The 23418-nt window shown below is 49.2% G+C and overlaps 1 protein-coding gene and 1 long non-coding RNA gene across 2 annotated transcripts in view; one reads left to right on the top strand and one right to left on the bottom strand.

The window, feature by feature from the left end:
• Positions 1–9885, top strand: part of LOC130296954 (uncharacterized) — a 65060-nt gene extending 55175 nt beyond the window's left edge. Inside the window, exon 3 of the long non-coding RNA XR_008849347.1 lies at positions 9663–9885. This is a non-coding gene — a long non-coding RNA (uncharacterized LOC130296954). The remainder of the gene's footprint in view (positions 1–9662) is intronic.
• The window catches only part of COPZ2 (COPI coat complex subunit zeta 2), an 85377-nt gene that overhangs the window by 32774 nt on the left and 29185 nt on the right, over positions 1–23418 (bottom strand). Inside the window, exons 3-4 of the mRNA XM_056549026.1 lie at positions 9657–9738; positions 4685–4776 (exon numbers count right to left, since the gene is read on the bottom strand). Coding sequence (XP_056405001.1) covers positions 4685–4776; positions 9657–9738 — 174 coding nt within the window. The remainder of the gene's footprint in view (positions 1–4684; positions 4777–9656; positions 9739–23418) is intronic.

Here is a 23418-nt window from a genome sequence, read left to right as displayed (position 1 = left end):
CTGTAGGAGCTGGAGCGGTCCTTCTACAAAAAAATTCTTCCGGGCATGCTGTTACTTGTGGTTTTTTTTCTAGGACCTTCTCTCCGGCTGAGAGGAACTACTCCATCGGGGACCGAGAGCTTCTAGCCATTAAATTAGCACTTGAGGAATGGAGGCATCTGTTGGAGGGATCAAGATTTCCAGTTATTATTTACACCGATCACAAGAACCTCTCCTATCTCCAGTCTGCCCAACGGCTGAATCCTCGCCAGGCCAGGTGGTCTCTGTTCTTTGCCCGATTTAATTTTGAAATTCACTTTCGGCCTGCCGATAAGAACATTAGGGCCGATGCTCTCTCTCGTTCCTCGGATGCCTCGGAGGTAGAGCTCTCTCCGCAACACATCATTCCCCCTGACTGCCTGATCTCCACTTCTCCAGCCTCCATCAGGCAAACTCCTCCAGGGAAGACCTTCGTTTCTCCACGCCAACGCCTCGGAATCCTCAAATGGGGTCACTCCTCCCATCTCGCAGGTCATGCGGGTATCAAGAAATCCGTGCAACTCATCTCTCGTTTCTATTGGTGGCCGACTCTGGAGACGGATGTTGTGGATTTTGTGCGAGCCTGCACTGTCTGTGCCCGGGATAAGACTCCTCGCCAGAAGCCCGCTGGCCTTCTTCATCCTCTGCCTGTCCCCGAACAGCCTTGGTCTCTGATTGGTATGGACTTTATTACAGACTTACCCCCATCCCGTGGCAACACTGTTGTTTGGGTGGTCGTTGATCGATTCTCCAAGATGGCACATTTCATCCCTCTTCCTGGTCTTCCTTCAGCGCCTCAGTTGGCAAAACAATTTTTTGTACACATTTTTCGTCTTCACGGGTTGCCCACGCAGATCGTCTCGGATAGAGGCGTCCAATTCGTGTCAAAATTCTGGAGGGCTCTCTGTAAACAACTCAAGATTAAATTAAACTTTTCCTCTGCATATCATCCTCAATCCAATGGGCAAGTGGAAAGAATTAACCAGGTCCTGGGTGATTATTTACGCCATTTTGTTTCCTCCCGCCAGGATGACTGGGCAGATCTTCTACCATGGGCCGAATTCTCGTATAACTTCAGAGTCTCTGAATCTTCCTCCAAATCCCCATTTTTCGTGGTGTACGGCCGTCACCCTCTTCCCCCCCTCCCTACTCCCTTGCCCTCTGGTTTGCCCGCTGTGGATGAAATATCTCGTGATCTTTCCACCATATGGAAAGAGACCCAAAATTCTCTTTTACAGGCTTCATCACGCATGAAGAAGTTTGCTGATAGGAAAAGAAGAGCTCCCCCCATTTTTTCTCCTGGAGACAAGGTATGGCTCTCCGCTAAATATGTCCGCTTCCGTGTCCCTAGCTACAAATTGGGACCACGCTATCTTGGTCCTTTCAAAATTTTGTGCCAGATTAATCCTGTCTCTTACAAACTTCTTCTTCCTCCTTCTCTTCGTATTCCTAATGCCTTTCACGTTTCTCTTCTTAAACCACTCATCATCAACCGTTTCTCTCCCAAACTTGTTTCTCCCACTCCTGTTTCCGGCTCCTCGGACATCTTCTCCGTAAAAGAGATATTAGCCTCCAAGAAGGTCAGAGGGAAAACTTTTTTTCTGGTCGATTGGGAGGGTTGTGGTCCTGAAGAGAGATCCTGGGAACCTGAGGACAATATCCTAGACAAAAGTCTGCTCCTCAGGTTCTCAGGCTCTAAGAAGAGGGGGAGACCCAAGAGGGGGGGTACTGTTACACCGAGCGCTCCGGGTCCCCGCTCCTCCCCGGAGCGCTCGCTTCACTCTCGCTACTGCAGCGCTCCGGTCAGATCCACTGACCCGGTGCGCTGCGATACCGTCTCCAGCCGGGATGCGATTCGCGATGCGGGTGGCGCCCGCTCGCGATGCGCACCCCGGCTTCCGTACCTGACTCGCTCTCCGTCTGTCCTGTCCCGGCGCGCGCGGCCCCGCTCCCTAGGGCGCGCGCGCGCCGGGTCTCTGCGATTTAAAGGGCCACTGCGCCGCTGATTGGCGCAGTGGTTCTAATTAGTGTGTTCACCTGTGCACTCCCTATTTATACCTCACTTCCCCTGCACTCCCTCGCCGGATCTTGTTGCCATTGTGCCAGTGAAAGCGTTTCCTTGTGTGTTCCTAGCCTGTGTTCCAGACCTCCTGCCGTTGCCCCTGACTACGATCCTTGCTGCCTGCCCCGACCTTCTGCTACGTCCGACCTTGCTTCTGTCTACTCCCTTGTACCGCGCCTATCTTCAGCAGTCAGAGAGGTTGAGCCGTTGCTAGTGGATACGACCTGGTCACTACCGCCGCAGCAAGACCATCCCGCTTTGCGGCGGGCTCTGGTGAATACCAGTAGTGACTTAGAACCGGTCCACTAGCACGGTCCACGCCAATCCCTCTCTGGCACAGAGGATCCACCTCCTGCCAGCCGGCATCGTGACAATTGCCATTACCGTATTTATTGTTATTCTGGTAGTATGTGTACTTTATTGATGTAGTACTATATTTTTTTATTTGTTGCACACATTTATGTATTATCAACTTATATTGATAATCATATTTTTTACTCCTTGCACTATCTACACTGTTCATAATCATACTTACCTACTTTTACACATATTATTTCCCTATTATTATTCTTGTCAACCTTGCTTTGCTTATTATTGTATATGTTTGCCCCATTTCCGGCCCTCGGGGGATCATGTGATCTCCAATGTTTTTGTTAACCTTTGTCTCCATGTGTCCGGTGTCGCCGCCCGCTCCCCCTCCCTCTGTCTGTGATTCGCAGACATGAGGCGTGAGGGGAGGTGGGGCGGGCGGCGCCCCCGGTCACGTGGCCAGTAGCGGTCATGTGACTAGTCCGGCTTCGGCGCTGCTCCGACCTTGGGGCGGCGTAGCGCGTCACGTGTTCAGTGGCGTGATGCGCCGCTCCGTGGGCGGTGTTAGCACCAGAAGGTGAGTGACGTCTTCTCATTGCGACTGCATGACTGTTTACGCGTTCTTTATTCAGGCTCCACCGATATACAGGTATGATGGGCAGTTCTTATGCCCTATTGGTTATCGTCATAATCTCCTGGCTAGGTGGGTGGACCCCTACTCTCCTTGATTAGGACGCAACATGATGACCTATATCTGAGCTGTATTGCCATGATTGGTGCACAGTGATATAAAAGGGGTGGAATTGTTTTAGGCCACGCCCCGGATGAAGCAGTAGCGAAACGTTGGGTTGAGTGTGTGGCTATCCAGGTATACTCCGTCCCACTCTGGCTTTACACTTTTTTGTATACAACTTGGTATCTATATTCTTTTACATCTATGGAGTGTTTACTATATTGCATCGTAGTGTGTATTGTGGGCTTATCAGGGATTGTTCAGAACATGCCTTCCCTTGCACTTTATCATATGTGAATTTTTCCTGTGTTCTTAGCCACCGCTTTTTTGTCTGGTCCATTGTGACTATTTATATCATTGTATTTTCTATCCTTTTTAGCCCTTGTGGGCATTTTAATGCTTTTTGTTTTTGATAAAGATAATCTTTGATCTATATACGCATTCTCCTCTCTTGTTTGCTATCCTTAGCTAGCGTGGGATCAGTTAACCATTGGGGTTATTATATATATTGATACATACTACAGTAGAGAAAGACACTGAAAACATAGAGTAGCAGGTGTTTAGCACAAGAGATGGCTGCTGATGTACGGTAGTAGGCTGGAACACAGAAGGAGCTGGGGAAGGAATGGTTTGGCACACAGGAGCGCTAGGGAAGGAGTGGTCTGAAGCACAGAAGGGTTATGGAAGGAGTGGTCTGGAAGACAGAAGGGTTATGGAAGGAGTGGTCTGGAAGACAGAAGGGTTATGGAAGGAGTGGTCTGACACACTGAAGGGTTAAGGAAGGAGTGATCTGGCACACAGAATGGTTATGAAAGGAGTGGTCTAGAATACAGAATGGTTATGGAAGGAGTGGTCTGGCACACAGAATGGTTATGGAAGGAGTGGTCTGGCACACAGAATGGTTATGGAAGGAGTGGTCTGGCACACAATAGGTATATGGAAGGAGTGGTCTGGCACACAGAAGGGTTATGGAAGGAGTGGTATGGGACACAGTAGGTATATGGAAGGAGTGGTCTGGCACACAGAAGGGTTATGGAAGGAGTGGTCTGGAACACAAAGGAGTTATGGAAGAAGTGGCCTGGCACACAGAAGGGTTATGGAAGAAGTGGTCTGGCACACAGAAGGGTTATGGAAGAAGTGGTCTGGCACATAGAATGGTTATGGAAGGAGTGGTCTGGCACACAGAAGGGTTATGGAAGGAGTGGTCTGGAACACAGAAGAGTTATGGAAGAAGTGGTCTGGCACATAGAATGGTTATGGAAGGAGTGGTCTGGCACACAGAAGGGTTATGGAAGGAGTGGTCTGGAACACAGAAGAGTTATGGAAGAAGTGGTCTGGCACACAGTAGGTATATGGAAGGATTGGTCTGGCACACAGTAGGTATATGGAAGAAGTGGTCTGGCACACAGAAGGGTTATGGAAGAAGTGGTCTAACATAAATAGTATTAGTTAAAATAATTCAGGAATTGTTCTAAATTTGACAAGAGGAGAGCTGTTCTGCACAATAAAACAATTTGCACTTTTAGTTTGAGGCCTTTAAAATAAGAGCCAAGACAACTTACCTCGTTCTCATCAGGCCCGCCAATTATGTAACACAAAACATCAGCTGAGCGTTGGCAGAGCGCTGTCACACCATCCACGAGTACCACTTCACCTTAGAAAGACAGCAGTGACATGATGACTTGTAGAGAAAAAACACTGAGGGGAATCAAGTCTCTTCCTATGATTTATGGATTTATGGTGGTTATGGGGATCACTGTTACCTTTGTAGCATTGGGCCATGGGTTCAGATCTGACCCGGTGCATAGAGTCTATACATTCTCCAGTATTTTTATAGAAGTTATTCTCCAGTATTTTTTATAGAAGTTAGGGAGGTTGTCTATATTGATAAATTGATTCCTTACATACTCATTACATACATTAAAGGTTTACTCTGGTGGAAAACTATTTTTTTTTTTCAAATCAACTGGTGCCACAAAGTTAAACAGATTTCTAAATGACTTCTTTTTAAAATTTTTAATCCTTCCAGCTGCTGTATGCTCCACAGGAAATTGTATTTCTTTCTGGAATTCTTTTCAGTCTGACCACAGTGCTCTCTGCTGACACCTCTGTCCGTATCAGGAACTGCCCTGAGCAGGAAAGGTTTGCTATGGGGATATGCTTGTATTCTGGACAGTTCCTAACATGGACAGAGTTGTCAGCAGAGAGCACTGTGGTCAGACAGAAAAGAATTCCAGAAAGAAATACAACTTCCTGTGGGGCATACAGCAGCTAAGTACTGGAAGGATTAAGAGTTTTAAATATAAATAATTTACAAATCTGTTTTACTTTTTTACTGTTTTACTTTACCAGTTGATTTTATAAAATGTGTTTTCCACCGGAGTACCCCTTTACTGTCACACAGGTATCCGGGGAAACACCATGTCTATTTAACCTAATAAAACCACAGATTTAGTTTTTTTCTAGTTCTAATTAGGAATAAATAAGGGGATATTCACATGCATCAGATTTATTGCTGAAATGCCTGTGTCTGCCACATTATTCAGAATAGGGTTTTTAGGAATCCATGCACTTGCTGTATGAGCAACCCAATTCAGATCCATAGAAATTTCTGTAAAAAATTGTTTGTGTGTGTTCATATTCCCAAAGGGAGGTTTGCATGTCAGTTTTCTGGTGTATAAAAGCTGCATATTTTTGCACAAAGCCTCATTTTGTTCAAAATGTGCAATTTTTTTGTGGTTGTTCCACACTCTTAGGCTAGGTTCAAACTGCGGAATCTCCGGGCAGAAAATTTCCGCCCGGAGATTCCGAGTGCGGCCAGCTCTGACTGAATCAGTCGTCGCTAGGACCGTGCGGACACTACAGTCTCCAATAGATTGCAATGTGTTCCTCGAGTATTTCCGCCTGAAGAATGAGCAACGCCATTCTTGGGGCGGAAATTTTTAAGCAGATTTTCCGTTCACAAATTCCGCTTCACAAATTCCGAAGTGTGACACTTCACTACACTATACATTTTAGTAAGCGGAATTTCTGCCTGCAATTTCAAAGCGGAATTACAGGCGGAAATTCCGTAGTGTGAACATAGCCTTAAACTTGTCCGAAAAACATTTGTAGGCCTTTTACACCAGTTTTCAGGTGGAAACATAGATAAATTCCCTCATTAGTCTAATGGGGGAGATTTATCAAAACCTGTGCAGAGAAAAAGTTGACCAGTTGCCCATAGCAACCAATCAGTTCACCTCCATCACTTTCATTTTTTCAGAGGCCATTTAAAAAAAAAATGAAAGAAGCGATCTGATTGGTTGCTATAGGCAAATGGTCAACTTTTCCTCTGCACTGGTTTCGATAAATCTCCCCCAAAGTGTTTTCTAATATCTAGAACTGTCTATAACTAGGGACTTTTAGTGTGTGAATCACATATGACTTGTGGACCTGCTCAGTGCAGTTAGGGGGGTTTCACGCACATATTTTTGTGGCATTTTTTCCATTAATTAAAAATAAATAAATAAAGCCAGAAATGGATTTGGCAGGAAGGAGACATATTAGCCTCACTATCCCTGATGACACAGATAGTACTGTGACACTAAGGGGGAGATTTATCAAGACCTGCCCAATGGCAACCAATCAGATCGCTTCTTTCATTTTTGAAAACACCTCTGTTGCTATGGGCAACTCAGCAACTTTTCCTCTGGACAGGTTTTCCATTCCAAATGGACCATCGTTTGTTGAAACCATCGCATGTTGAGGGATCCGTGCAATGTAAAGTACAGTGGTCCCTCAAGTTACAATATTAATTGGTTCCAGGACGACCATTGTATGTTGAAACCATTGTATGTTATGACCATAACTCTATGGAAAGCTGGTAATTGGTTCTGAAGCGACCAAAATGTCATCCAAAAATAGGAAAAAGTGAGGATTAAAGAAAAATAAGTAGATAAATAATACAGATAAAGCAAATCCTTACATATAAAAGTAAGGAAGAGCTGCTGGAAGCTGTAAATCACTGTCTATGTCAGTGTTTCCCAACCACGGTGCCTCCAGCTGTTGCAAAACTACAACTCCCAGCATGCCCGGACAGCCAACGCTGGGAGTTGTAGTTTTGCAACAGCTGGAGGCACCCTGGTTGGGAAACAATGGTTTATGTAGAGGACAGGAGCTTCTTCAGGGTCCTATACAGTACACACAGGGTCCCAAATGGAGCCGCCCTTACTTGGTGTCCAAAGGAGCAGCTAACCCTGACACAGGTAAGGAGTAGTACAGAACTTGTAGTTCCTCCCTGTACTGTAGGGGGCGCTACCAGACAGCCATTCAGTGCATGTACTTCAGTAATAGAGGTGATTTGCCAGTAAAATGCCCATTCTGATTGGTCAGTTCCTCCAGTTGTGACACTTTTCACAGATCTGGAATGTCTGTAGCATTGTATGTTGAATCTGGTTTCAAGTTACGATGGTCCAGAAAAGACCATTGTATGTTGAAACTATTGTATGTTGAGGCCATTGTAAGTTGAGGGATCACTATATAGGACAGTGGTCTACAACCTGCGGACCTCCAGATGTTGCAAAACTACAACACCCAGCATGCCCGGACAGCCAACGGCTGTCCGGGCATGCTGGGAGTTGTAGTTTTGCAACATCTGGAGGTCCGCAGGTTGAAGACCACTGGTATTGAAGGTTATACTCACGTGTCCCCGCCGCTCCGTATTGTCACCATTCGTCACTGCTGCCCTGGATGTCGCCTTCCATCGCTGTCACCGCGTCCCCGGGGTATCCCCGACGCTCCGGCAAGGCCTCTGCTTCTCCGGCATCCTTGCTCTCCGTCGCCGCCATCACGTCCCTACGCACGCCGCTCCGATTGGATGAGGGGACGGCGTGCGCAGCGACGTGATGACGACAATGGAGAGCTGCGACGATGCGGGGGATCCCGACAAGGACGCGCCGGAGCCCCGAGGACAGGTAAGTGATCGTCAGCGGACCACACAGGGCACCGTTAAACGGCTATCCGGTGGCAGCTGAAGCAGTCTGCGCTGCCGGATAGCCGTTTACGCGATGGCCCCGACATACAAAAGCATCGTATGTTGATGCTGCCTTCAACATGCGATGGCCTCTGAGAGGCCATCGTATGTTGAAACGATCGTATGTCGGGGCCATCGTAGGTCGGGGGGGTCACTGTTTATTACTCGTGTGTGGAAAAAGATCTAACTATTATATACACTGCAGGACTGGCCTTATTCTTTTAGAGATCTTTCGCCAAACTAATTGTTTTAATATTTGATATAATAAAGCATATAGGTCCAGATTTATCGAATTGTGAGAGAAAAACTGGAGAGATTTTACCACAACAACCAATCACAGCTCAGCTAACGAGCTCTGGTAAAGTGAAAGCTGAGCTGTGATTGGTTGCTGTGGTAAAATCTCTCCGGTTTTTCTGATAAATCTGGGCCATAGTATTTTTAGGATTGGGTCACAATATAAAAAGGGTGGGGTTTGAACCCATGGGCCTGATAAACGAAGGGTTTGGTATATAGCTGTAGTTATACTCTGTGTCCAGTTCATATGGGCATTTCTTTGTGTTTGAGTATTAGGCTGTGCTCAAACTTTTTTGTTGTCCTCATGGTAAACTGTAAAAACGTAATTTTACGGCTCAAAAAAAGAACAACCGTCATTTTTCCATTGAGTTCTTTTGCACACAATGAGAAAACATCTGATTTGTCCAGCACCTGTTCATTGTACGGCTACAAAATTAATTGACATGTCCTTTTCCAGCAACCGGAGAATACAGCAGCACACTGCTAGCAAAAAGATATAGATGAAACATGAGTATATAGATAAAACATGAGTATATAGATAGAACATGAAAAGCTATACAGCTGTAATGCAATAAATGAAGATATGAAAGTATGAAATTATGAGGTACTTAGCTTGCAAATTTGGCACCAAATAGCGTGGACCGTCCCACCACTGTAAGGTGACCTCATTCTGGGACGGACCCTACACTGTGAATATGCCTCTGTGTGAACAGTAAGCAGGCATGCAAGGTCTGAAACATCCAAGGCACCTAATATACACTTAATAGACCTTATCTTTATACTCATGTTTCATCTATATCTTTGTGCTAGCAGTGTGCTGCTGTATTCTCCTGTTGCTGTATATTTAGCCCAGCAGCCTGCACCTGCAAGCCAGGTTTTTACAATAGTTTGGAATTAATAGTGCTGGCCAACTTATTCTTTGGTTGTATGACATGTCCTTTTCCAGCTATTTATAACAAAACAGCTGTATTATGGGATGTTTTTTATATATATATATTTTTTTTTTTTGGGGGGGGGGGGGGGATTATTTTTTTTATTTTTTAGGGAAACACAGCCTAATAGGGTTTTTCCCAATTACTTAAATACCAATATCCTGTAAATTGTGTGCACCAGATCTCTAAGGTAGTGAAAATTTTTTGCATTGCACCGATTTCTTTAAATAGCATTTTTAGGACTGTTGTCATGCGTTTTTAGATATTCATTGTGCTTCTTTCCATTTATTCTCTTACTTTCAGATCTGTGGGTCTTGTGGAATATCTTTCTTTCAAATTCTCGCTGCTCCACCAACGATGGGAATGTGCAGTCATAATACTATAACAAGAAAAAAGAGGCTGCAACATTGGAGAGATGGGTAACTAAGGGTGTGTTCACATGTTCAGGTTTTATTATTATTGCAATTAAAAGCCATGAACAGATCATAAATGGAGACACCTATAAAGGAAAGACTAAGACTGCTGATCTTCTCGAATCCATTCCTAGAATTGTATTCAGTTTATTTTGTACACACTCATATGTGCACTCCTTAAGGGTCTATTCACACATACAGTATTCGGCGCAGATTTGATGCGCAGGATTTTCTGCTGCAGATTTCAATGTAAACTGAACACAGCTTAAAATCCTGCGCATCCAATCTGCACAGAATACTGTACGTGTGAATAGACCCTTAAAGGACAACTGCAGCGCAATATACACTTATCCCCTATCTACAAGATAGGGGATAAGTGTTTGATCGCGGGAGGTCCGACCGCTGGGACCCCCCTCCATCTCCCTAACGGGGCGCCGCCATTAGCGCTCATGGTGAGGTAGCGTCGACCTAGAGGTCGACGGTGACGCCCTGTCTCCTCCCCGTCCCCATACAGTGCTATGGGGGAGACGGGGAGGCACGAACGCTGCCTCCCCGCCTCTCCCATAGAGATGTATGGAGGAGGCGTGCCGGCTGCAACGTCATGCTGCGGCTGGCACGCCCCCTGCACGGGAGAGCTGCGGCCCCATACAGGAGATCACAGGGGGTCCCAGCGGTCGGACCCCCTGTGATCAAACACTTATCCCCTATCCTGTGTATAGGGGATAAGTGTTAATCACGCTGCAGATGTCTTTTAAGGAGCATTCCAGTACTGAACAATGTATCCCCTATCCCAGTGGTCTCCAACCTGCGGACCTCCAGATGTTACAAAACTACAACTTCCAGCATGCCCGGACAGCCGTTGGCTGTCCGGGCATGCTCGGAGTTGTAGTTTTGCAACATCTGGAGGTCCGCAGGTTGAAGACCACTGCCCTATCCTGTGGAAGTGTCTGTTCATGGGGGGGGGGGGGGTCCTGTCTGGTACCCCAGCTCTCCCCCTGGCACCGCTCATTGCATACAGCTGTGTCAACCACTACACAGAGTGATGGCTGACACACCTCCTCCATGCATCTCTATGGGAGAGCCGGAGATACAGTGCTCGTGTATCTCTGGCTCTCCCATAGAGATGCAGGGAGGGGACGTGTCGGCCACCGCTCTGTGCGCTCAGTGCATGGGGAGACCCGGGGCACAGGGCAGGAGATCGCAGGGGGTCCCAGAGGTTGGATCCCCCCACGATCAGACACTGCGGATAGGGGATAAGTGATTAAGTACCGGAGTACTCCTTTAAGGCTGAGATTATTATTTTATTATCTGATACAGTTCCGCCTAATGTGAAAACCTGATATTTTGGAACATGCAGTTAGCAGTGAATGTACTTGCACCACGTGGTTATATAATTGAGTATATAGTTGTCAGTATCCCTTTCTATCACATATAAAATACATATGGACTTAAATAATACAGCATTTGTTACTTTTATCCATTTAGTAGATGGAAAACACTCCTTTGTTGTAGTGGGATTCAAATCTGGATGCATCCATGTGTTCTGTGTCACATCAGTATTTTATCTCTATTGAATCCATCTTTTATAGTGTAAACAGCCCATCAGCATTTAATGCTCAGAAATACGGATGCAATACTGATGCTATTTCAACCGCAATACAACAGTATTATGGATGGCTACCTATACATTCACGTGAAATAGACCCTAAAGTGACCAGACTGTAAGAAGTCCCTGCATTGGCCACTTATTAGTGACAAACTACAACTTTATAGAGGGCATTTGTCTATTTTTTAAGTGTCTAAAAACCTGTACAGATTGTTCACACTGGTGTCGTGGCTGTCACGATTCGGCTGGCAGGAGGTGGATCCTCTGTGCCAGAGAGGGATTGGCGTGGACCATGCTAGTGGACCGGTTCTAAGTTACTACTGGTATTCACCAGAGCCCGCCGCAAAGCGGGATGGTCTTGCAGCGGCGGTAGTAACCAGGTCGTATCCACTAGCAACGGCTCAACCTCTCTGACTGCTGAAGATAGGCGCGGTACAAGGGAGTAGACAAGAGCAAGGTCGGACGTAGCAGAAGGTCGGGGCAGGCAGCAAGGATCGTAGTCAGGGGCAACGGCAGGAGGTCTGGAACACAGGCTAGGAACACACTAGGAAACGCTTTCACTGGCACAATGGCAACAAGATCCGGCGAGGGAGTGCAGGGGAAGTGAGGTATACATAGGGAGTGCACAGGTGAACACACTAATTAGAACAACTGCGCCAATCAGTGGCGCAGTGGCCCTTTAAATCGCAGAGACCCGGCGCGCGCGCGCCCTAGGGAGCGAGGCCGCGCGCGCCGGGACAGGACCGATGGAGAGCGAGTCAGGTACGGGAGCCGGGGTGCGCATCGCGAGCGGGCGCCACCCGCATCGCGAATCGCATCCCGGCTGGAGGCGGTATCGCAGCGCACCCGGTCAGTGGATCTGACCGGGGCGCTGCAGTAGCGAGGATGAGGCGAGCGCTCCGGGGAGGAGCGGGGACCCGGAGCGCTCGGCGTAACAGTACCCCCCCCCTTGGGTCTCCCCCTCTTCTTGGAGCCTGGGAACCTGAGGAGCAGACTTTTGTCTAGGATGTTGTCCTCAGGTTCCCAGGATCTCTCTTCAGGACCACAGCCCTCCCAATCAACCAAAAAGAACTTTTTTCCTCTGACCGTCTTGGAGGCCAGTATCTCCTTCACTGAGAAGATGTCAGAAGAACCGGAAACAGGAGTGGGAGAAACAAGTTTGGGAGAGAAACGGTTGATGATGAGTGGTTTAAGAAGAGAGACATGAAAGGCATTAGGAATACGAAGAGAAGGAGGAAGAAGAAGTTTGTAAGAGACAGGATTAATTTGGCACAAGACTTTGAAAGGACCAAGATAGCGTGGTCCCAGTTTGTAACTGGGGACACGAAAGCGGACATATTTAGCGGAGAGCCATACCTTGTCTCCGGGAGCGAAAATGGGGGGAGCTCTTCTTTTCTTATCGGCAAACTTTTTCATGCGAGATGAAGCCTGTAAAAGAGAATTTTGGGTCTCTTTCCATATGGTGGAAAGATCACGAGTCACTTCATCTACAGCGGGCAAACCAGAGGACAAGGGGGTAGGGAGGGGGGGAAGAGGGTGACGGCCGTACACCACGAAAAATGGGGATTTAGCAGAAGATTCAGAGACTCTAAAGTTGTACGAGAATTCGGCCCAAGGTAGAAGATCTGCCCAGTCATCCTGGCGGGAGGAAACAAAATGCCGTAAATAGTCACCCAGGACCTGGTTAATTCTTTCTACTTGCCCATTGGATTGAGGATGATAAGCAGAAGAGAAGTTTAATTTAATCTTGAGTTGTTTACAGAGAGCCCTCCAGAATTTTGACACGAATTGGACGCCTCTATCCGAGACGATCTGCGTGGGCAAACCGTGAAGACGAAAAATGTGTACAAAAAATTGTTTTGCCAACTGAGGCGCTGAAGGAAGACCAGGAAGAGGAATAAAATGTGCCATCTTGGAAAATCGATCAACGACCACCCAAACAACAGTGTTGCCACGGGATGGGGGTAAGTCTGTAATAAAGTCCATACCAATCAGAGACCAAGGCTGTTCGGGGACAGGCAGAGGATGAAGGAGACCAGCAGGCTTCTGGCGAGGAGTCTTATCCCGGGCACAGACAGTACAGGCCCGCACAAAATCAACAACATCCGTCTCCAGAGTCGGCCACCAATAGAAGCGAGAGATGAGTTGCAAAGACTTTTTGATGCCCGCATGGCCAGCGAGGTGGGAGGAGTGACCCCATTTGAGAATCCCGAGACGTTGGCGTGGAGAAACGAAGGTCTTCCCTGGGGGAGTTTGCCTGATGGAGGCTGGAGAAGTGGAGATCAAACAGTCAGGAGGAATGATGTTGTCACGATTCGGCTGGCAGGAGGTGGATCCTCTGTGCCAGAGAGGGATTGGCGTGGACCGTGCTAGTGGACCGGTTCTAAGTTACTACTGGTTTTCACCAGAGCCCGCCGCAAAGCGGGATGGTCTTGCAGCGGCGGTAGTAACCAGGTCGTATCCACTAGCAACGGCTCAACCTCTCTGACTGCTGAAGATAGACGCGGTACAAGGGAGTAGACAAGAGCAAGGTCGGACGTAGCAGAAGGTCGGGGCAGGCAGCAAGGATCGTAGTCAGGGGCAACGGCAGGAGGTCTGGAACACAGGCTAGGAACACACAAGGGAACGCTTTCACTGGCACGATGGCAACAAGATCCGGCAAGGAAGGGAAGGGGAAGTGAGGTTATATAGGAAGGGCACATGTGAATACACTAATTAGAACCACTGCGCCAATCAGTGGCGCAGTGGCCCTTTAAATCGCAGAGACCCGGCGCGCGCGCGCCCTAGGGAGCGGGGCCGCGCGCGCCGGGACAGGACCGACGGAGAGCGAGTCAGGTACGGGAGCCGGGGTGCGCATCGCGAGCGGGCGCCACCCGCATCGCGAATCGCATCCCGGCTGGAGGCGGTATCGCAGCGCACCCGGTCAGTGGATCTGACCGGGGCGCTGCAGTAGCGAGGATGAGGCGAGCGCTCCGGGGAGGAGCGGGGACCCGGAGCGCTCGGCGTAACAGTACCCCCCCCCTTGGGTCTCCCCCTCTTCTTGGAGCCTGGGAACCTGAGGAGCAGACTTTTGTCTAGGATGTTGTCCTCAGGTTCCCAGGATCTCTCTTCAGGACCACAGCCCTCCCAATCAACCAAAAAGAACTTTTTTCCTCTGACCGTCTTGGAGGCCAGTATCTCCTTCACTGAGAAGATGTCAGAAGAACCGGAAACAGGAGTGGGAGAAACAAGTTTGGGAGAGAAACGGTTGATGATGAGTGGTTTAAGAAGAGAGACATGAAAGGCATTAGGAATACGAAGAGAAGGAGGAAGAAGAAGTTTGTAAGAGACAGGATTAATTTGGCACAAGACTTTGAAAGGACCAAGATAGCGTGGTCCCAGTTTGTAACTGGGGACACGAAAGCGGACATATTTAGCGGAGAGCCATACCTTGTCTCCGGGAGCGAAAATGGGGGGAGCTCTTCTTTTCTTATCGGCAAACTTTTTCATGCGAGATGAAGCCTGTAAAAGAGAATTTTGGGTCTCTTTCCATATGGTGGAAAGATCACAAGTCACTTCATCTACAGCGGGCAAACCAGAGGACAAGGGGGTAGGGAGGGGGGGAAGAGGGTGACGGCCGTACACCACGAAAAATGGGGATTTAGCAGAAGATTCAGAGACTCTAAAGTTGTACGAGAATTCGGCCCAAGGTAGAAGATCTGCCCAGTCATCCTGGCGGGAGGAAACAAAATGCCGTAAATAGTCACCCAGGACCTGGTTAATTCTTTCTACTTGCCCATTGGATTGAGGATGATAAGCAGAAGAGAAGTTTAATTTAATCTTGAGTTGTTTACAGAGAGCCCTCCAGAATTTTGACACGAATTGGACACCTCTATCCGAGACAATCTGCGTGGGCAAACCGTGAAGACGAAAAATGTGTACAAAAAATTGTTTTGCCAACTGAGGCGCTGAAGGAAGACCAGGAAGAGGAATAAAATGTGCCATCTTGGAAAATTGATCAACGACCACCCAAACAACAGTGTTGCCACGGGATGGGGGTAGGTCTGTAATAAAGTCCATACCAATCAGAGACCAAGGCTGTTCGGGGACAGGCAGAGGGTGAAGGAGACCAGCAGGCTTCTGGCGAGGAGTCTTATCCCGGGCACAGACAGTACAGGCCCGCACAAAATCAACAACATCTGTTTCCAGAGTCGGCCACCAATAGAAACGAGAGATGAGTTGCAAGGACTTTTTGATGCCCGCATGGCCTGCGAGGTGGGAGGAGTGCCCCCATTTGAGAATCCCGAGACGCTGGCGTGGAGAAACAAAGGTCTTCCCTGGAGGAGTTTGCCTGATGGAGGCTGGAGAAGAGGAGATCAGACAGTCAGGAGGAATGATGTGTTGCGGAGAGACCTCTACTTCCGCGGCATCCGAGGAACGAGAGAGAGCATCGGCCCTAATGTTCTTGTCGGCAGGGCGAAAATGAATTTCAAAGTTAAAACGGGCAAAGAACAACGACCACCTGGCCTGGCGAGGATTCAGCCGTTGGGCAGACTGGAGATAGGAGAGATTCTTGTGATCGGTGAAAATGATAACTGGAAATTTTGATCCCTCCAGCAGATGCCTCCATTCCTCAAGTGCCAATTTAATGGCCAGTAGTTCTCGATCCCCGATGGAGTAGTTCTTCTCCGCCGGAGAGAAGGTCCTAGAAAAAAACCCACAAGTAACAGCATGCCCGGAAGAATTTTTTTGTAGAAGGACCGCTCCAGCTCCCACTGAGGAGGCATCAACCTCCAATAGGAAGGGTTTAGATGGGTCAGGTCTGGAGAGCACGGGAGCAGAAGAAAAGGCAGACTTGAGCCGTTTAAATGCGTCTTCCGCTTGAGGAGACCAGGACTTAGGATTGGCATTCTTCTTGGTTAAAGCCACGATAGGAGCCACAATAGTGGAAAAATGTGGAATAAATTGTCTGTAATAATTGGCGAACCCCAAAAAACGTTGGATAGCACGGAGTCCGGAGGGGCGTGGCCAATCTAAGACGGCAGAGAGTTTATCTGGGTCCATTTGTAGTCCCTGGCCAGAGACCAAGTATCCTAGGAAAGGAAGAGATTGACATTCAAACAGACATTTCTCCATTTTGGCATAAAGTTGATTGTCTCGAAGTCTCTGAAGAACCATGCGGACATGCTGGCGATGTTCTTCTAAGTTGGTAGAAAAAATCAGAATATCGTCCAGATACACAACAACACAGGAATATAAGAGATCACGAAAAATTTCATTAACAAAGTCTTGGAAGACGGCAGGGGCGTTGCACAGGCCAAAGGGCATGACCAGATACTCAAAGTGTCCATCTCTAGTGTTAAATGCAGTTTTCCATTCGTCCCCCTCCCTGATGCGGATGAGATTATAAGCACCTCTTAAGTCCAGTTTGGTAAAGATGTGGGCACCTTGAAGGCGATCAAAGAGTTCAGAGATAAGAGGTAGGGGGTAGCGGTTCTTTACCGTGATTTTATTAAGTCCGCGGTAATCAATGCAAGGACGTAGGGAGCCATCTTTTTTGGACACAAAGAAAAATCCAGCTCCAGCAGGAGAGGAGGATTTGCGGATAAACCCCTTTTTTAAATTTTCCTGGATGTATTCAGACATAGCAAGAGTCTCTGGGGCGGACAGAGGGTAAATTCTGCCCCGGGGTGGAGTAGTGCCCGGGAGGAGGTCAATAGGACAGTCAAAAGGCCTGTGAGGGGGTAAAGTCTCAGCTTGCTTTTTGCAAAATACGTCAGCATAGTCCATATAAGCCTTAGGGAAACCGGTTACAGGAGGAACCACAGGGTCACGGCAGGGAGTACTGGGAACCGGTTTAAGACAGTCCTTGAAACAAGAAGTACCCCAGCTCTTGATCTCTCCTGAGGACCAATCAAGGGTTGGGGAATGGCGTTGAAGCCACAGTAGTCCAAGGAGAACTTCGGAAGTGCAATTGGAGAGGACCAAAAACTCAATTTTTTCGTGATGAGGTCCGATGCACATTAGGAGGGGTTCCGTGCGGTAACGCACGGCACAGTCCAATCTTTCATTGTTAACACAATTGATGTAGAGGGGTCTGGCGAGACTGGTCACAGGGATGTTGAACCTGTTGATGAGAGAGGCCAAAATAAAATTTCCTGCAGATCCGGAATCCAAGAAGGCCTTAGTGGAGAAGGAGAAGGTAGAGGCAGATATCCGCACAGGCACAGTAAGGCGTGGAGAAGCAGAGTTGACATCAAGAACTGTGTCACCTTTGTGCGGAGTCAGCGTACGTCTTTCCAGGCGGGGAGGACGGATAGGACAATCCTTCAGGAAGTGTTCGGTACCGGCACAGTACAGGCAAAGATTCTCCATGCGGCGTCGTGTCCTCTCTTGAGGTGTCAAGCGAGACCGGTCAACTTGCATAGCCTCCACGGCGGGAGGCACAGGAACGGATTGCAGGGGACCAGAGGAGAGAGGAGCCGGGGAGAAAAAACGCCTCGTGCGAACAAAGTCCATATCCTGGCGGAGCTCCTGACGCCTTTTGGAAAAACGCATGTCAATGCGAGTGGCAAGATGAATGAGTTCATGTAGGTTAGCAGGAATTTCTCGTGCGGCCAGAACATCTTTAATGTTGCTGGATAGGCCTTTTTTAAAGGTCGCGCAGAGGGCCTCATTATTCCAGGATAATTCGGAAGCAAGAGTACGGAATTGGATGGCGTACTCGCCAACGGAAGAATTACCCTGGACCAGGTTCAGCAGGGCAGTCTCAGCAGAAGAGGCTCGGGCAGGTTCCTCAAAGACACTTCGAATTTCCGAGAAGAAGGAGTGTACAGAGGCAGTGACGGGGTCATTGCGGTCCCAGAGCGGACTACGAAAGCCACCTTAGACCTTTCAGTAGGAAACTGGTCCGACATCATCTCCAAGTGCAGGGAACATTGTGAAAGAAAGCCACGGCAAAACTTAGAGTCCCCATCAAATTTATCCGGCAAGGAAAGTCGTAGGCCGGAAGCGGCCACTCGCTGCGGAGGAGGTGCAGGAGCTGGCGGAGGAGATGATTGCTGAAGCTGTGGTAGTAGCTGCTGTAGCATCACGGTCAGTTGAGACAGCTGGTGGCCTTGTTGCGCTATCTGTTGCGACTGCTGGGCGACCACCGTGGTGAGGTCGGCGACAACTGGCAGTGGAACTTCAGCGGGATCCATGGCCGGATCTACTGTCACGATTCGGCTGGCAGGAGGTGGATCCTCTGTGCCAGAGAGGGATTGGCGTGGACCGTGCTAGTGGACCGGTTCTAAGTTACTACTGGTTTTCACCAGAGCCCGCCGCAAAGCGGGATGGTCTTGCAGCGGCGGTAGTAACCAGGTCGTATCCACTAGCAACGGCTCAACCTCTCTGACTGCTGAAGATAGACGCGGTACAAGGGAGTAGACAAGAGCAAGGTCGGACGTAGCAGAAGGTCGGGGCAGGCAGCAAGGATCGTAGTCAGGGGCAACGGCAGGAGGTCTGGAACACAGGCTAGGAACACACAAGGGAACGCTTTCACTGGCACGATGGCAACAAGATCCGGCAAGGAAGGGAAGGGGAAGTGAGGTTATATAGGAAGGGCACATGTGAATACACTAATTAGAACCACTGCGCCAATCAGTGGCGCAGTGGCCCTTTAAATCGCAGAGACCCGGCGCGCGCGCGCCCTAGGGAGCGGGGCCGCGCGCGCCGGGACAGGACCGACGGAGAGCGAGTCAGGTACGGGAGCCGGGGTGCGCATCGCGAGCGGGCGCCACCCGCATCGCGAATCGCATCCCGGCTGGAGGCGGTATCGCAGCGCACCCGGTCAGTGGATCTGACCGGGGCGCTGCAGTAGCGAGGATGAGGCGAGCGCTCCGGGGAGGAGCGGGGACCCGGAGCGCTCGGCGTAACAGATGTGTTGCGGAGAGACCTCTACTTCCGAAGCATCCGAGGAACGAGAGAGAGCATCGGCCCTAATGTTCTTGTCGGCAGGGCGAAAATGAATTTCAAAGTTAAAACGGGCAAAGAACAAAGACCACCTGGCCTGGCGAGGATTCAGCCGTTGGGCAGACTGGAGATAGGATAGATTCTTGTGGTCGGTGTAAATGATAACTGGAAATTTTGATCCCTCCAGCAGATGCCTCCATTCCTCAAGTGCCAATTTAATGGCCAGTAGTTCTCGATCCCCGATGGAGTAGTGCCCGGGAGGAGGTCAATAGGACAGTCATAAGGCCTGTGAGGAGGTAAAGTCTCAGCTTGTTTTTTGCAAAATACGTCTGCATAGTCCATATAAGCCTTAGGGAGACCGGTTACAGGGGGACCCACAGGGTCACGGCAGGGAGTTCTGGAAACCGGTTTAAGACAGTCCTTGAAACAAGAAGTACCCCAGCTCTTGATCTCTCCTGTGGACCAATCAAGGGTTGGGGAATGGCGTTGAAGCCACGGTAGTCCAAGGAGAATTTCGGAAGTGCAATTGGAGAGGACCAAAAACTAAATTTTTTCGTGATGAGGTCCGATGCACATTAGGAGGGGCTCCGTGCGGTAACGCACGGCACAGTCCAATCTTTCATTGTTAACACAATTGATGTAGAGGGGTCTGGCGAGACTGGTCACTGGGATGTTGAACCTGTTGATGAGAGAGGCCAAAATAAAATTTCCTGCAGATCCGGAATCCAAGAAGGCCTTAGTGGAGAAGGAGAAGGTAGAGGCAGATATCCGCACAGGCACAGTAAGGCGTGGAGAAGCAGAGTTGACATCAAGAACTGTCTCACCTTTGTGCGGAGTCAGCGTACGTCTTTCCAGGCGGGGAGGACGGATAGGACAATCCTTCAGGAAGTGTTCGGTACCGGCACAGTACAGGCAAAGATTCTCCATGCGGCGTCGTGTCCTCTCTTGAGGTGTCAAGCGAGACCGGTCAACTTGCATAGCCTCCACGGCGGGAGGCACAGGAACGGATTGCAGAGGACTAGAGGAGAGAGGAGCCGGGTAGAAAAAACGCCTCGTGCGAACAAAGTCCATATCCTGGCGGAGCTCCTGACGCCTTTCGGAAAAACGCATGTCAATGCGAGTGGCTAGATGAATGAGTTCATGCAGGTTAGCAGGAATTTCTCGTGCGGCCAGAACATCTTTAATGTTGCTGGATAGGCCTTTTTTAAAGGTCGCGCAGAGGGCCTCATTATTCCAGGATAATTCGGAAGCAAGAGTACGGAATTGGATGGCGTACTCGCCAACGGAAGAATTACCCTGGACCAGGTTCAGCAGGGCAGTCTCAGCAGAAGAGGCTCGGGCAGGTTCCTCAAAGACACTTCGAATTTCCGAGAAGAAGGAGTGTACAGAGGCAGTGACGGGGTCATTGCGGTCCCAGAGCGGTGTGGCCCATGACAGAGCTTTCCCAGACAGAAGGCTGACTACGAAAGCCACCTTAGACCTTTCAGTAGGAAACTGGTCCGACATCATCTCCAAGTGCAGGGAACATTGCGAAAGAAAGCCACGGCAAAACTTAGAGTCCCCATCAAATTTATCCGGCAAGGATAGTCGTAGGCCGGAAGCGGCCACTCGCTGCGGAGGAGGTGCAGGAGCTGGCGGAGGAGATGATTGCTGGAGCTGTGGTAGTAGCTGCTGTAGCATCACGGTCAGTTGAGACAGCTGATGGCCTTGTTGCGCTATCTGTTGCGACTGCTGGGCGACCACCGTGGTGAGGTCGGCGACAACTGGCAGTGGAACTTCAGCGGGATCCATGGCCGGATCTACTGTCACGATTCGGCTGGCAGGAGGTGGATCCTCTGTGCCAGAGAGGGATTGGCGTGGACCGTGCTAGTGGACCGGTTCTAAGTTACTACTGGTATTCACCAGAGCCCGCCGCAAAGCGGGATGGTCTTGCTGCGGCGGTAGTGACCAGGTCGTATCCACTAGCAACGGCTCAACCTCTCTGACTGCTGAAGATAGGCGCGGTACAAGGGAGTAGACAAGAGCAAGGTCGGACGTAGCAGAAGGTCGGGGCAGGCAGCAAGGATCGTAGTCAGGGGCAACGGCAGGAGGTCTGGAACACAGGCTAGGAACACACTAGGAAACGCTTTCACTGGCACAATGGCAACAAGATCCGGCGAGGGAGTGCAGGGGAAGTGAGGTATACATAGGGAGTGCACAGGTGAACACACTAATTAGAACAACTGCGCCAATCAGTGGCGCAGTGGCCCTTTAAATCGCAGAGACCCGGCGCGCGCGCGCCCTAGGGAGCGAGGCCGCGCGCGCCGGGACAGGACCGACGGAGAGCGAGTCAGGTACGGGAGCCGGGGTGCGCATTGCGAGCGGGCGCCACCCGCATCGCGAATCGCATCCCGGCTGGAGGCGGTATCGCAGCGCACCCGGTCAGTGGATCTGACCGGGGCGCTGCAGTAGCGAGGATGTGGCGAGCGCTCCGGGGAGGAGCGGGGACCCGGAGCGCTCGGCGTAACAGTGGCCGCCATTTACAACATAATCCATAAAGCTTTGAAGGATCTGTCAGGTACCAGTGCTGCGCTATTCTTGCTGTAAATGTGACAGAAACTTTTCCAGTGTCTATGAAAGGAATTGGGATCATGTCTGGATTAAACAACTCTAAGTATACACTCACTGGCCACTTTATTAGGTACACCTTGCTAGTACCGGCTTAGACCCCTTTTGCCTTTATTCTTCTTGGGATACTTTCTACAAGGTGCTGGAAACCTTAGAGATGTTGGTCCATACGGACATGATGACATCACACAGTTCCTCCATATGGACATGATGACATCACACAGTTTCTCCATATGGACATGATGACATCACACAGTTCTTCCATACGAACATGATGACATCACACAGTTCCTCCATATGGACATGATGACATCACAGTTTCTCCATATGGACATGATGACATCACACAGTTCCTCCATATGGACATGATGACATCACAGTTTCTCCATATGGACATGATGACATCACACAGTTCCTCCATATGGACATGATGACATCACACAGTTCCTTCATAAGGACATGATGACATCACACAGTTCCTTCATAAGGACATGATGGCATCACACAGTTCCTTCATAAGGACATGATGACATCACACAGTTCCTCCATATGGACATGATGACATCGCACAGTTCCTTCATAAGGACATGATGACATCACACAGTTCCTCCATATGGACATGATGACATCGCACAGTTCCTTCATAAGGACATGATGACATCACACAGTTGCTGCAGATTTGTTGGCCACACATTCATGAGGCAAATTTCCCGTTCTACCACATCCCGCGGTGACCTATTGGATGGAGATCTGGTGACTGTGGAGGCCATCGGAGTCCAGCCCAATACATGACCCTATTGTACTGTATGAGATGATGTGACATGGGGATTATCCTGCTGGAAGTATCATCAGAAGATGGGTCCACTGTGGTCATGAAGGGATGAACATGGTCAGTAACATTACTCAGGTAGGCTGTCGCCAGGGGTCTAGTCCTGGGAAAAAAGTGTGGGAACTCCCCCAAGATTTCCACTTAAGGGCTGATCCTGCTGGTGGGAACGGTGTTCCTACTGTGGAAGAAGTACAGAAACTCAGTTCCCACGTGTTCCTGCAGGGCTTGTGCCCTGGTAATTGTGTTTAAAGTGTTACTTTTGTTAGAAACAACCTTTTTCCATTTAATATTTCCTTAAAAACTAAGCATTTTCCTAATGTACTTAATTTAAAAATTTGATTGCTAAAGATGTGAAAAAAAAATGGCCACTAGGGGTTTCTGTCTGTTTCATTTTGCAAACAAACCCTGAAAATCCAACCTTTTTCAAAAAAAGGACCAAAATATCTGAGGGGAGGGAGGTGTGGTTATCTCCATTCTGTGCACAGACAAGATCCATGTCACGATACCGGCTGGCAGGTAGTGGATCCTCTGTGCCAGAGAGGGATTGGCGTGGACCGTGCTAGTGGATCGGTTCTAAGTCACTACTGGTTTTCACCAGAGCCCGCCGCAAAGCGGGATGGTCTTGCTGCGGCGGTAGTGACCAGGTCGTATCCACTAGCAACGGCTCAACCT

This window comes from Hyla sarda, chromosome 12 (genome assembly GCF_029499605.1).
Source record: "Hyla sarda isolate aHylSar1 chromosome 12, aHylSar1.hap1, whole genome shotgun sequence".
Classification (NCBI taxonomy): Eukaryota; Metazoa; Chordata; class Amphibia; order Anura; family Hylidae; genus Hyla; species Hyla sarda.
The sequence above is the reverse complement of the archived record's forward strand: the minus strand, read 5'-3'. Positions and strand labels throughout refer to the sequence as shown.